The sequence below is a fragment of the Balaenoptera physalus genome (assembly GCF_965194825.1).
Source record: "Balaenoptera physalus genome assembly, chromosome: 16".
Classification (NCBI taxonomy): Eukaryota; Metazoa; Chordata; class Mammalia; order Artiodactyla; family Balaenopteridae; genus Balaenoptera; species Balaenoptera physalus.
In genome coordinates, this window is record NC_138898.1 from 85,601,031 (window position 1) to 85,615,712 (window position 14,682).

Below are 14,682 nucleotides of genomic sequence, written 5' to 3' on the forward strand. Positions count from 1 at the left end.
GTCACCACGCAAGTGCTTTTATTGGCAGTAGGGCTGAACGTACAAAAACTTCTCAGAGCTGGGTGGGACAAGGCAGTCACAAGTACAGATGATTCCAGGAGTGAGGAAACGTGTAGGACTCAAAAGAAATCCACATCATCTGGAGCATCCAGGTCACGGTATTCCACAATGGCCCGTGGGTCTCCACGGACCATCCTGTGAGATAAGAAAGAGGTAAGAGGGAGTGAGATTTGAGGGTCCCTGAAAGGGAATTTGAAGAGGGCCAAGAAAACTTAGACATCTTAGCCCAGTCTCACCTGTTTCGGGGTTTCCCAGGATAACCTCCCTGGCCTCGGAAGGCATCATAGTTCCCTCGGCCAGCACCGTAGGGAGCATGGGGGTATGGAGGCCCTCCTGCGGGGACTGCAGGGCGAACAGCACCAGCTATGAACAAGATCAGTGTTGAGTTGAAAAGCTGTGACCTCAACTACATCCTAGCTAAGTTTTCTTTCTCCCAGCCCCAGTCCAGGTCCTTTCAACTCCCTCTTACACTTACCTCCATAGCCCAAGATGGGGGGCCGGGGCTGACCATAGGGCATCAGGCCCTGGGGAGTCTGGTGTGGGTAGGGGAGTCCTGGGGTCAGACCTGGGGGGAGTACAATACGGACAGGGACATGAATTACTGCGGGGGGGGGGGGGTGGAGGCGGGCAGTGGCGGGAGATGGACAGCTGGCTTTTTAGCAACATGGCCTGAGAGTGGGGTACAAACTTCTCAGGATACGACAAGTTAAAGAGAACCAGGAGGGGCTTCCGTGGTGGTGCAGTGGTTAAGAATCCGCCTGCCAATGCAGGGGACACGGGTTCGAGCCCTGGTCCTGGAAGATCCCACATGCTGCGGAGCAACTAAGCCGGTGCGCCACCAACTACTGAGCCTGCGCTCTATAGAGCTTGCAAGCCACAACTACTGAAGCCCGCGTGCCTAGAGCCCATGCTCCACAACAAAAGAAGCCACCGCAGTGAATGAGAAGCCTGCGCACCGCAACAAAGAGTAGCCCCAGCTCACCACAACTAGAGAAAGCCCGCACACAGCAACGAAGACCCAACGCAGCCAAAAATAAATACATAAATAAAACCAGGAGTCTTTCAACAGTCAAGGGAGAGGGAATGGGGCAGACCCTCATGGATCGTATCTTACTCTGGGCAGGGCCAGGTGGCTGAGCTGGCTTGATCTCAGGCAGAGCTGGTCGCTTGGCATCAGTGAGAAAGTTGTTAAAAAATGCTACCTCCTTCTTCACTTCCTCAATTTTCTCTGCATGCTTGTTGAAGATATGTTTGCGTACAAACTCAGGGCCCTGGGTGAACAGAGGAGGGGGTGAGAACTGAGTCAGCAATGAGGGTTCCCTAGCTCCCCAGACCCAACCTGCAAGGACACTCAACCTCCCCTCCGTCGCGTCCCAATGAGCAGTTCCTCCCCAGGCTCTGAGGAGGCTTCCCGGCTGAACCCTCTCCTCCCACAGTCCTAACACACAAATGTCTAACATCCCAGACCTTGAACTTCTTGCCACTGAGAGGGCACAGCCACTTATCCTTGCCCAGTTCCTGGGTGTTGGAGGTCACAAACTTCTCCACCTCCTGCTCAGGGTCTTTGCGACCCATCTTCTGGGCCTCTTCCTCTGAAAGAGATTCCCGCACGCTCAGCAGCGGCGTCAGCTTCTCCTCGAACGTCTTCTGCCATTCCAGCACTGTGGTTGTGGAACAGACGGAGAGCAGGTTGGAGAAGGGAGCCCGGAGGCGGCCATGAGAGGAGAGGGCGGCAGAGCATTGCTACCAGAGCAGAACTAAGGCCAGAGGCAGCTGGGAGAGAGGGAAACGAGGAGTGGGAAAGCTGGGAGCTCACCTTCTCCATGACTGATGCGATTGGGCGGCATGGGCCCCCGGACATGGACGATGCCACAGCGGTTGGGCATCTCGTCCTCGTTGGGGTACTCGCACGTGTTATAATAATCCAGGGAGTGCACGATGCGCAAATAAAGGAGGAGTTTGTCCAAAACCTAAGAGAAATGAGAAGCTGTGAGTTCCCCATACACTTGCCCCTCTACCGCCCCGAACCAGGCTCTCCCACGCCCCCCACTCTGCACCCACTGGCACCTTGACCAGCTTCTCATCCCGCTCCACGTTGATCTCTGCTGGGTTCCCTTCCTTAGGAGGCTCCTCAGGAGGGGCCCCCCCACTGCTCCCCAGCAGCTCCTCCTCCTCGGCACTCACTTCCTCAATCAGGTAGTCAGTGATATTCTTCAAGATGGGGTTCTGCGAGGGCAGACTCTGGTAGGGTGAGAGAGGTGGAGCAGACAAAACTCCTCAGGGTAGCCTAGGAACCTTCTCATTTGAAAAGGCGATGTGGGGCAGAAAGGAGTTCAGGGCTCAGCTGGGCCGTTACGTTTGCCTCATTATTTGTCTTAATTTGTGTATGTGTTCTGCCCTAGCCGATAAATAATCACTAATACCAATCTGTTTTGTTGGAAGCTGGAGATGCTGCCCAGGAGGAGAGGGGCAAAGATGGGGGTGGGTACAAGGGGGTCAGTGCTACAGATCAGGTAAGGCCAGAGGTGCCCACAGCAGCTGAGGGGGAACCAGCGGCTTTTTAGCAAGTTCCGTGAGGAGTCACTAACCGTTGGCAGAGGCGGCGTCCCAGGCCCAGAGGCCCAGAGCTGGGTCCTGTCGTCCAGCGTGTGGATCAGCTTGGCCGCCAGCTTGATGTCATTGCGCACTATCTGCTTGTGTTGGGTGATGCCGTTGATGTTGCGGACGCGACGGGTCAGGTCTCTGTTCACACCAGGGCTCAGCTCACACTCCCGGAGCTGCAGGGAACAGAAGGCTCACCAACACTTGCCCAAGAAGAGCCACTCAAACACTGGCCCGACCGAGCACGCTAGCGATGAGACTGAGCTCCCTAAGGACAGGGACCAGGGGTGCCTTGTTCACGGGAACAGTCTCAGAGCCAAACCCAGAGACAATTGCATACAATTCACGTGAGCAGACTAAATGGATGAAATAAGGAGCAGATGAAGGAAGCCATCAATGAACAAAGGAATCAGAGACTGTGTGGAGCGTGGGGAGCCCCACCTCCTCTTCCTCAACAGCCCCACTCCCAGGACTCACTCGGATATTCTGCAGGTTCCAACAGATCTCTTTAATGTTAACACTGCGGTCAAAGGTCACCCAGCCACGACGGAAAAACCTAAACAAGAAAATGTCAGCATAATCCTGGGATGGAGGTGATGTTGTCCACCAATCTTCCCCTGCACCTTTTCCCCAAGGTATCCAGGGTCACACCTCCCTCCATTCCTTACCTCCTCTCAGGCTGGGGCTCCGATAATGCCACACGCATAAAGCCGGGATATCTTTTACAAAGCTGGAAAAGCAGAGAAACAGAAGCCCCACTTTGTGATTCAAGGATTCACTTCTTCCTCCAATCCCCATGTCCTCAGAACCCTGGGGAACTGCCTTTTCATCTTTCCTTGGACTAGGAAGAAACAATTAAGGGCTTAAGAATAACAGCACTTGAAAGCAAACCATGCAACCAGGGCCAGCCTCTTTGAAGGGCGTGGGCCCGTGGGAAGGGGGCCTCCCCATCAGAGAAACAGAGATGCAGGTCAGAAGCAGTGCCAGGTTATCTTCTCGCTGTCGCCCCCACACGAAGGAATGGAGCCGGGGCGTCACCCCTGCCCCCAGGACCATTCTTCCCCACTCACAGAAATGATCTCAGCCCGGGAGATGTTGGGCGCAATGTTGCGCATGAAGAGAGAGCAAGTCTTATGCAGCGGTCGGGGTTTACATTCCAGCCCAGGAGCGTCCTTAGGCTTCTCCCTCTCTTCTTCCTTGGGCTTCTCCTTTTCCTTGAGTGCTTCCTCTATGCAGGAAGTGGTGGGAGTTGGTGAAAATTTATTGTCAATTGAGGAGGAGAGGATAGAGAAGCTGTCAAACCTCCCCGCACCAGTCCCTCCCAAAAGGCCACCCTCCCATCAATGTCACCAACCTCCCGCCACACCGTTCAGTGTGAAGAGACTGGACTAGAAGCGAAGAAAATAAAACCTACCAGCCTCGTCCTTCTCCTCCTCGGCCTGGCCACTCTCCGACTCTGACTCCGACTCGGACACGCTGCCTTCGTCAAAGCTGTCATCACCACTATGCTTCCTATTCCGCTTCTTGCTGCTCTGGAAGAGCCACAGCAAGGAGAGACGAGTCAGGTACCAGGACCCAGCCCCGACACCGACCCTGGGCAAGGGAGAGCCTACCTTTTTGGCTTCTTTCTCAGAGTCTTCTTTCTTCTCTTCCTTGTCCCCATCACCCTCGGATTTCTTAGCTTTGTCATCACTAGAACTGTCGTTTTCAGCCTACAGGTAGAGACAAATCACCAGGGATGTTGGTCTCCCCTTCAGCCTTTGTCAGAGGGCCCCACCCACCCTCCACAGCTGAGCCCACAAGTTCGCCTCTCCCCCACCCGAGACACAACCCCCGAAGCAGCTCCATTCTCCTCCCCAGCCCGCACAGGCAGCACCCAGAAGCCCCAGCACTCAGACCTGTTTGCCATCTTCTTTCTTGTCATCCTTCTCATTGGCCTTGCGTTCTCCATCCCCCAGGCCTGGTCCAACCCGGCCTTCCTCTTTCTTGCTGGGCTCCCCAGGCTTTCCTGCCTGTTCCTCCTCCTCCTCCTGCTCCAGGATGCGTAGATCATTCTCTGTACCTCCTTCCATCTTAATCACAGCTACCAACAAAGGGAGCAGAGGTCACCATCCAAGGGCCCTGGCCTCCAGCCTCTGGCTTTCTGTCCATCTATTTCCATTTTCAACCAAGACCTTGGTCACCAGACAATCCCACCCCTCCCAATCCACCCACCTGCATCCAGCATCTTGACAATGGCATCAGCTTTGTCTATGTCCAGCAGAAGATTATCAAACCAGCCGCTCTCCATGAGGGACAGGAATACCCTTAGTCGGTTTTGCAGGGCCCCCCGGGCCTCCTGCCGACGCTTCCCCACCTCATCTGGGTGGTACTTAGACCGAAACCTGGGAAGGAAGTGGGGAGGGAAGAGGCCAAACAGTCACTGGAGGCCAGAGCCAGGACATGGGGAGGGGCCCAGGAAAATCAGGGGAAAGCCCCCATCCTCTCACACCCACAAAAGATCATAAAAGCAGAGACGAGGGGAGAGGGGTGCACTAGAACCACCCAATCCCCCCAAAAGGAACCAGAGGTTATGCTCTGAGAAGATCTAGGGAAGAGCCAGGAGCTAAGAGCTCTGGATTTGGAAAGAGCATGGCTACAGGGGGAGCCAGGGCTGGAGGCAGACTGACTGCCCTGCGTATCTGGGAAACACAAATTTTAAAAAGTGTAGTTTCCCAAAGCTTCCCAGAGGAACGCTAAGGAAATAGTAGGCCCCAAAGAACCTCCCTCTCCTTGCCAACCCCAAACTAGAGTCATTAAAAGGATTGCTCCCACCAGCTCCCTCCATCCCTTGGTGGAAGACAGGGAAACCTGAAATCACCAGAAAGGAAAAGCCAAAAAAGGCAGGATACCTTTCTCCCCCCTTGGGAAGATAAGCAGATGGTGAAGGGACAGGGAAAGACCAAAGGGAGAAACTGAAGTGCCCTTATAACCTCAGGTACTGCCCACAGGGATCGAGAGAGGACAGGGTGGGGGGTTAGGGTAGATCATGAAAAAGGAAACACTTAAATTAGGACCCTGGGCAGGGAGGCAGGAGTGGGGGGGGAGGGACAGAAGAAATTAGGATATGCAAAAAAGAAAGGGGAAAGTGAGAGAAAGTCCCAGAAGTCAAAAACAAAAAGGAAAACTAAAGACCAAACAGACTAGGGGGAGAAAAAAAAAAAAAAACAGTAGAAAGAAGCGTTAGGCAGGAGCAAGAACAAGGACGGAGAAAGAATGAAAGGTTCACGAGAGAGTGAGACAAAGACACAGATTAAGAAGAAAGAGGAGACAGTGACAGAACAGAACCACAAGTTGAGCGTAAGAGGAAAGGAAAGCCGCAGGCGTCACCTCCAGGATCTTTACCTTGGCCGCTTGGTCAAACAGAGCTCAAGATTTAACTAGCCGCGCCCAGGGCCCATGCTGGCTGGTGGGCCACCGGCTGGCTCCTGGCTGGGGCGCCCGGCCCGGATGCCCCACCCCCGCGGGACTCCGCGGCGGTGGCCCTGACTGACTAGCTGCCTGAGCAATCACATTCAGCTAGACCGCTGCATTGTGCACAGCAGTGCCCTGCCTGTCTGCCTGGCCGGGGCAGCGCCGTCAGCCCAGGGGGCTCATGTATGGGCTGGGTATGGTGGGGGTGGAGGTGGGTTTGCTCCGAGCTCCGTCGATGAGCGGGTGTAGTTCCCAGTTCTGGCTCTTTTCAAGGAGGAGGAGCAGAAAGAGGATGAGGAGGAGGAGGAGCAGGAAGGGGGGAAAAGATGGTTGATTAAAATTAAAACATCCACAAAAGGAAAAAAATTAAAACTCTTTTTCTGTCAAACGACACTGAGATCTTTGCTTTTCTTGTCTGGATTCACTCGTTGCTTTTGGGAGGATGCCACAGCCACACAGGGTCCCGGCGATCAGGGATGACAATGACCCAGTATCAGCGAGTGGGAAGCAGTCTGTCTGCTGCCCCAAGGGAACAGGCGGCTCTGGCCAGCTGCCTGGAGGCGTCTCGCTCGCTGAGGACGGTGGGGAAGGGAGATGGGGTGGGGGCCGTGGCGGACGTGGAAGTGAGGAGGAGAACCCATCAGCCAGTGCTGTGACGCTTCCCATCCCCCACCCCCAGGAAGTTCTGGATTGGGGAAAATGGGAAGAGGACAGGGCTGCAGGCTCCACTGGCGGGGCCAGGGGAAACATGCCAGGGAAAAGATAGCAGGAGAGGAGGGGCACTCACCACTCCTCATCTTTATGAGCCAGGAAGAAATCCTGCATCTGCTGCCTCCGGAAATCCAGCTTGTAGTCGTTATAGCGCTTAACTGCTTCTGTCTCATCCACAGAGTCATCCAAAGACAGGAGAAACTCCTTGAAGGTCTTCATCACAGGTGGCGGCACACCCAAGTCGATCTCTGCTATGCTGCCCAGCCTGAGGGGGGGCCCGGTCAGGAAGTCTTGGTTGTGGGGGAAGAGGGTGGGGGGATGGCGGGCCGAGGTAGCCAGCTGCCCCCTTCCTTCGCCCACCAGGGACATGACCCCAGGCGCCAGCTGCGGCCACCCCCACGGGCACGCCAGTGTGCCTGACCCACTTCTCCTGGCTCCAGCCGTGGTCTTCAGCAGCCCCAATCCATCCCCCAGGCCTACCGACTCCCTTCTCCCGAGAAGCCCAGAACCGCAGGTCTTTACCTGGCCTGGATAGGCAGAACATGGTGCTGCATGATGTGGACGTCTGGATGGCCCCAGGGCTGAGGGGGGCCATAAGCTGGGCCCCCACCCCCCCCAGCATAGGGCATCTCATAGCCACTGTGGTACGGGTCAGAGCTGTGCTCATCCCTGAGGGTGGGGGACACAAAAGTCAGACAGAGAAGGCCATCATGTCTCCTGAGCGCAAAGGCAGATGGGACAGAGGGAGGGGCACACCTGCAGTGTGGTCTCTCACCCAAGGGTTTAGAGGAACCAAAAAAGATGGGTTTATGAGAATTTTGAGAAAAGGAAATGACCAAGAAAGTTCTCAGCAGAAGTGAGGGAAGACAGCTGAGGCCCAGGTAGAACTGAGGCTGAGGAGAGAAGACAGGGAAACCGTGGCCATCTCACCAGTCTCGCCTCATGCGCTTCTGCGGGGGGCTGAGCTCGTGTCGGGGAGGAGAGAAGCGCTCTCGCCGATTCCTGTCATAGTCACGATATTCACCCCGACTGCGGCGCTCCCGGCCACGGTCCCACTCTCTGGAGATAAGAACAAGTAGCAGTAAATAAGACACAGTTGGATATCCCAAGATCACACTCTTGGACAGGCCCTTCCCATCGTATCTGAGACACGAGACTAAAAGCCTGAAATTATAAAATTTCCCTCTAAGAGGAAAAAACCTCTTGTCTACTTCCATCACTTCAGCCATTACCCACAAACTGATGGCCTGCCATCTCCTCCAGCCTGGCCTTCTTCCTGAGCTTCACACCAACATCAACAACCCCTCCCAGACGGCCACTGTCACCTCAAAATCAACATGTCAGAATCGAGCCTATTACTTCTATCACTATGGGCCCAAACTTGCTTCCCCCCTCCTGTTTCCCACTCTCAGTTGCACCAACATTATCGCCAGGTATCCAGTTATCAAGTGTCACCCTCACCACTAACTTGTTACTGGCTTGTTAATCCTCTGCCTCAAATCCTATGAAAGCTGTCCTTTTCCATGCCATCCCCACAAGCTCTGCCCTGGTCCATGTGCCCTGGTCCTGGCCATTTCCTTTAAGTGCAGCCTTGGTTTGTCTTCCCTACCTCTGGTCTCTCCCTTTCCTCCACTCCAAGGTCAAAATGATCTTTCTCAAACACAAATCCAATCATGCTAATACTATTCAAAACCTTGGTTCCGGGCTTCCCTGGTGGCGCGGTGGTTAAGAATCCGCCTGCCAATGCAGGGGACAGGGGTTCGAGCCCTGGTCCAGGAAGATCCCACATGCCGCGGAGCAACTAAGCCCATGCGCCACAACTACCGAGCCTGCGTTCTAGAGCCCGTGAGCCACAACTACTGAAGCCCGTGTGCCTAGAGCCTAGAGCCCGTGCTCTGCAACAAGAGAAGCCACCGCAATGAGAAGCCTGCGCCACGCAATGAAGAGTAGCCCCTGCTCGCCGCAACTAGAGAAGCCCACATGTAGCAACAAAGACCCAATGCAGCCAAAAATAAATAAATAAATAAAATAAATTTATTTTTAAAAAAAGCAACAAACCCTCGGTTCCTGGCTGTCATTCCAGGTTCTCTACCAGTTACCAGCCAACCCCATCTCCATCTTAACAAAATAAAAAAGAAAATCCTCCACTATAACCCAGTGGTTTTCAAACTTTTCAGTCTTGGGAACCCCTTACACTCTTAAAAATTACTGCAGATTGAAAGAGCTTTTGCTTATGTGGCTCAGATCTATCAATACTTAACTGTATTCATAATTAGAACATAAAAAAATACCTAATAATTTTGAAGTTATATAATAACATAAACTACACATTTATATATTTTTATAAAAAATGGCTATTTTACAAAAAAATTTTAATGAGAAAAGTTGCATCATTATTTCATTTACAAATCTTTTCAAGGTCTGGCTTAATAGAGGCAGCTGGATTCTCATAGTATATACCTCTCCGTTCAACCTATTATGATACACTGTTTGGTTGAAAAATATGAAGAAGATCTGGCCTCACAGTGATATGTAGTTGGAAAAAGGAACACTTTAATAACCTTTTCAGATAGCTGGGGATATTCTTTGTTTTTGATACTACCCAAAACTTGGCAAGAGATAGCTTCTTAAAGGCTAGCTGCAATGTTGAATCTGAAACTAAATCAATGAACATTTTGTACTCTGCTACATTAAAATTCATTATTCTACCTTGCTCTTTGAAAAGATCTTCACACATCTCATTACACAGTATCAAAATATCATAATCATTAGTATCACTCCCTATCTCACCAGAAAAGTCTTTTAAAGTAATGGGAAGCTGTCAAGCTGACATTGGTAGATACAAGTTTTCCAAAATTTTAGTTTACACTGGAAAGTTCCACTTCCTCACTGGCAACAAAACTGACAATTTTCCTTAAAGTAACAAGTTCTCTTAGCTTTTTTCAAAATGTCTACCAAATACCCAGATATGAATAAGCACTGTTTGATAGCCTTTCATTCAGGTAACAAACCTGAAGGGGGGCGCGGGGGCGGGGGGAGATGAGGACTGTTAGTTCAGCTCACAACTCAATCCCACAAATGCTCCTCCTCAAGATAACCACCATACTATATGCAGAAGTGCTTTATGCATACTTCCTATCATCACGTGTATTACAAACCATATAGTCGGCCTTCCCTGGTGGCGCAGTGGTTAAGAACCCGCCTGCCAATGCAGGGAACACGGGTTCGAGCCCTGGTCCGGGATGATCCCACATGCCACAGAGTAACTAAGCCCGTGTGCCACAACTACTGAGCCTGCGTTCTAGAGCCCTCGAGCCACAACTACTGAGCCCACACACCACAACTACTGAAGCCTGCGCACCTTGAGCCCGTGCTCTGCAACAAGAGAAGCCACCACAATTAGAAGCACACGCACCGCAACAAAGAGTAGCCCCCGCTCTCCGTGACTACAGAAAGCCCACACGCAGCAGCGAAGACCCAATGCAGCCAAAAATAAATTAATTTTTTTTAAAAAAACCATATAGTCAAGAATCCAATTTATAATAAAGTTTAAAATTCTTATTGCTTCATCAATGACATGAAGTCAAACTTTTTTTTTTAACTGTTTGGTGCCACTACCTTGATTTGTGCTAAGGCACCGGCAGTTTTACCCACCACTGCTATAGTACCAAATGTCAATACAGTGAAAACAACAATACTATCTATCTTAATATTACTATAAAAATAGTTGTAAGCTAATAACAAATGCTGGAGAGGGTGTGGAGAAAAGGAGACCCTCCTACACTGCTGGTGGGAATGTAAGTTGGCGCAGCCACTATGGGAAACAGCATGGAGAGTCCTCAGAAAACTAAAAATAGAGTTGCCATATGACAGAGCGATCCCACTCCTGGGCATGTATCCGGACAAAACTGTAATTCAAAAAGATACATGCACTCCTATGTTCATAGCAGCACTATTCACAGTAGCCAAGACATGGAAACCACTTAAATGTCCACCGACAAATGAATGAATAAACAAGATGTGGTAAATATATGCAATGGAATACTACTTAGCGATAAAAAAGAATGAGATAATGCCATTTGTAGCAACATGGATGGACCTAGAGATTATCATACTAAGTCAAGTAAGTCAGACAGAGAAAGACAAATACCATATGATATCACTTATACGTGGAATCTAAACTATGACACAACTGAACTGTTATGAAACAGAAACAGACTCATAGAGAAGAGACTTGTGGTTGCCGGGGGGTGGGGAGGAATGGGGTGGGAGTTTGGCTTAGCAGATGCAAACTATTATCTATAGAATGGATAAACAACAAGGTCCTACTGTACAGCACAGAGAACTATATTCAGTATTCTGTGATACACCATAATGAAAAAGAATTTTTTAAAAATAATAAAAATTAAAAAGAAAATAAAAAATAGTTGTAAGCTTAGGGGCTTCCCTGGTGGCGCAGTGGTTACGAATCCGCCTGCCAATTCAGGGGACACGGGTTTGAGACCTGGTCCGGGAAGATCCCACGTGCTGCAGAGCAACTAAGCCCGTGCTCCACAACTACTGAGCCTGTGCTCCAGAGCCCGCGTGCCACAACTCCTGAAGCCCGGGCACCTAGAGCCCATGCTCTGCAACAAGAGAAGCCACCGCAATGAGAAGCCTGCGCACCGCAACCAAGAGTAGCCCCCGCTTGCCGCAACTAGAGAAAGCCCGCGCACAGCAACAAAGACCCAATGCAGCCAAAAACAAATAAAATAAATTAAAAAAAAAAATAGTTGTAAGCTCAAAGACCTCTTAGGGATTTTGAGAACCACTACTCTAAAAAAACTAGAACATATGCATTTTTCTGTGCACAACATTATGCCCCCAACTCCAAGGTGCACACTCCACCTGTGTCTGAGGAATCCCCACTCATCCTTCCAAGCCTTGCTAGGTGTCCCTTTCCTGTCACTCTCCCCTACACCACCTCCACCACTTGTCCCCTCCCTCAGATCTGTTACCTCAACATTTCACATCTTCATCATGACCTCTCATATATACTCATTTGCAAAATACACCCAAGGCCATTTTGCCCCCCACTCCAAGCCCCAGACTGTAAACTCCTTAAGGGCAATAACTATACCTTAGCCAGCTTCAGAATTAAGAACACCTTTGGCTGTCGTCTGACTTTCTTAGAAGAGACTAAACAAAACAAAGTGCCACATAAAGTCTCCACAGTGAAGAGATATACTGACTGAACGATTTACTGAACTCACTTTTCAAAACAACACTGAATGAATAAATGCTATTGCAATAAGCCACCTCAAACTTTTTTCCTGATAACCTGTTTCCAAATCTAGCCTGCGCCATCAGCTCACCGATTAGATATTTGTGATGTCCCTTAGATAAAAGTCTTCCACAGTTCCTTTAAATATCAGCTGTTTCTCTTTTTTTAATAAATAAATAAATTTATTTATTTATTTAATTTTTGGGTCTTTGTGGCTACGCGCAGGCTTTCTTTAGTTGCATTGCGAAGCCTTCTCATTACGGTGGCTTCTCTTGTTGCAGAGCATGGGCTCTAGGTGCTCGGGCTTCAGTAGTTGCAGCACGCGGGCTCAGTAGTTATGGCTCGGGGCCTCTAGAGCGCAGGCTCAGTAGTTGTGGTGCACGGGCTTAGTTACTCCTCGACATGTGGGATCTTCCTGGCCCGGGGTTTGAACCCATGTCCCCTGCATTGGCAGGCGGATTCCCAACCACTGGGTCACCAGGGAAGCCCCTATCAGCTGTTTCTTAACAGAAACACCTCAACTATAATTAACTCAAAAACATCCCAAAAAGCTAATCACTAGCTGAGTCAAACCTAATCAATTAACCCAACCATCACTATTCAAAGAACTCTTTCAGTTTTTAGGCTAGACAATTACAAGAAATTTACATATCCTGCTAGGGAACTGGTCTGACAACCTCTCCAATCAAGTCAATTCTGTAATATTACTTTTTTTGAATCAACATTTTTGGGGTATAATTTACAAACAATAAAACACACACACAAACACCCGTTTTTCATACTCAAACTCTTACCTCTATTGCTTTGATCTGCTGGACATTTCAAAAATCAAGCCACAGCTAGCTCCTTGGCCAAGAGCAAATAGGCTGAACCACATGAAACGGTCAAGTATGAGCGATTTCATATGGTTCGCTCTAATAAAACCTTAAGGGAACTGCAACGAGACTTGAATGCAAGAGAATAAGACAGGCGACGATATTAAGAAAAAGCAGTGTCTTACCGATCATTCCAATCATCCCCTCGACGTCTTTCATCTCTTTCCCGGGAACGGTCATAGTCGCTGCGCTCTCGTCTAAACTTGTCCCTGCGCCTTCGATCATACTCGTCATCACTGTCACCCATGGCGCGGAAAGAAGGGGCCTGGAGCCCGGACAGGGATAATCGGGGTGTTGAACAATGACGACAGGAGCAAAGGATTCTCCCCCACACCTTGGAGCAGGACGCCCGCCTCCCTCCGCAAAGGCCAACCTTCCGCTGTCCCCGCCATCCTAAGCCCTCGGCCACGGCAGCTGTTGGGCTCCGACTCTCCACTCGCCCCCAGAGGCCTCCACGCCCACCTCCCCGCCCACCCGCAGGCCCCTGTCCCAGCTGCCCGCCCCAGCCCGGCTCTCCAGGCCCCTCCCCTCCCCCACCAGGGAGCGGTCGCGGCCATTCGTCTCGCGCTCAGGCCAGCAGATTCTCCCGGTGACCTGGGCCCGCCCCTTGCCTCGGGCGCGCGACGGGGACTGCGAGTGTGAGAGGGAGACACGGGGCCCTCAGCGACGGGGCCGAGTAGACGCGAAGAAAGTGGAACAGCAGAGTATGGACGGTCGGCGCGCGCCGCCCGAGCTGCGCCTGCGTCACCCGCAGAACGGCGCCTCTGCTCACAAACTACAACCCGCGGTGCCTGATCTGGAACCAACTCAAAGAGGGAAAGGCGGGGAGTACAGGGGGCTGATGGGAAGGGGCGGGGACCCGGAAGTCTCGCGCGCTTTCCAGGACGAGAACTGCGGGCGAGAGGAACTACGGGAGCAGAGCGGGACCAAGCGTAGCCTCGGGAGGGCGATAGAACCCTCTGGGCGTCAGGGAAAGGTTCCTCCCGCCGAGGTCGAAGATCGCGCTTTCCCGGATGTGCCCGGGGTCTGAAACAGTTCGCGTCCAGCCGCTTTCTCCCCAACTTTGATCACGGAGCCTCCGGACCTCATCGGGGGTGGTTCCCCCCTCTCTTTGCGCAGGGCACGGGTTTGGGGAGTGCGGGCGCTTAGCGGATACGGCAACCATTTTAAAGCATTTTCTACCATTTTGTGGTCCCATCAGAGAACCAGCCTTTGCTGGTGCCTCAGCACGTGCTACCTGCAAAATCCATTGTTCCTGCTCTTCTTCCAGAAAGGCACCCCATCTTTAAGCAAAAGTGGCAAACCCCAACCAGTACTTTGATGAGATCGTTTATAGGTTTAGGGCCTGACCACCAAGCAGGATCTGGGTTGCCCCAGATTAAATGCACCGCCCCCCGCCTTGTTCAGTGAGTTGAGTGTGAAGACTTGTTTAGAATAGGAAATGCTGCCTCCCTTGCATGTGCTGCAGCCTTGCTCCCAGCGCTGAGAGGAGGGGTGTCTTTACAGAAACCACATTAAAAAGATGCTCAGCACGAGGGATCTTAGTTCCCCGACCAGGGATCAAACCTGTGCCCCCTGCAGTGGAAGCTCAGAGTCCTAACCACTGGACCACCAGGGAAGTTCCAGGAAGTCACTTCTTAGCCGAAAACGCAGGCAGTCACAACAACCGTGCTTGTGTTGTTCTGCTGTGAGAATCAGATGAGACAACAGACTTCGAAG

At 51.4% G+C, this 14,682-nt stretch overlaps 1 protein-coding gene across 5 annotated transcripts; it reads right to left on the reverse strand.

The window, feature by feature from the left end:
- Position 1: 1 nt before the first annotated feature.
- SRRT (serrate, RNA effector molecule) lies at positions 2-13,783 on the reverse strand. Of its 5 annotated transcripts, none has more exons than XM_082428450.1 (20): positions 13,575-13,783; positions 13,089-13,228; positions 7,756-7,884; positions 7,348-7,494; positions 6,902-7,090; positions 4,876-5,045; positions 4,560-4,744; positions 4,275-4,373; positions 4,076-4,193; positions 3,732-3,889; positions 3,330-3,391; positions 3,139-3,217; positions 2,649-2,837; positions 2,128-2,301; positions 1,877-2,030; positions 1,528-1,721; positions 1,175-1,331; positions 536-625; positions 297-423; positions 2-195 (listed from the first exon to the last, which is right to left on the reverse strand). In XM_082428450.1, the coding sequence occupies exons 2-20, from the start codon at positions 13,208-13,210 to the stop codon at positions 120-122; spliced, it is 2,619 nt and encodes an 872-aa protein (XP_082284576.1). In that variant the 5' UTR covers positions 13,211-13,228; positions 13,575-13,783; the 3' UTR covers positions 2-119. The 5 variants fall into 5 exon arrangements, with proteins under 5 accessions (XP_082284576.1, XP_082284577.1, XP_082284573.1 ...); XM_082428451.1 differs by having other exon boundaries at positions 2-139; positions 536-637; XM_082428447.1 differs by having other exon boundaries at positions 536-637.
- Between the last annotated feature and the right edge of the window lie 899 nt (positions 13,784-14,682).

Excerpts from the sequence above, each read along its gene's own strand:
- SRRT (XM_082428447.1), bottom strand. The coding sequence starts at position 13,210 with ATGGGTGACAGTGATGACGAGTATGATCGAAGGCGCAGGGACAAGTTT. Across the intron at positions 2,838-3,138 it reads GGAACCTGCAGAATATCCGA|CTCCGGGAGTGTGAGCTGAG; the intron begins GTGAGTCCTGGG and ends TGTTCCCTGCAG. Across the intron at positions 2,031-2,127 it reads GGGATGAGAAGCTGGTCAAG|GTTTTGGACAAACTCCTCCT; the intron begins GTGCCAGTGGGT and ends CATTTCTCTTAG.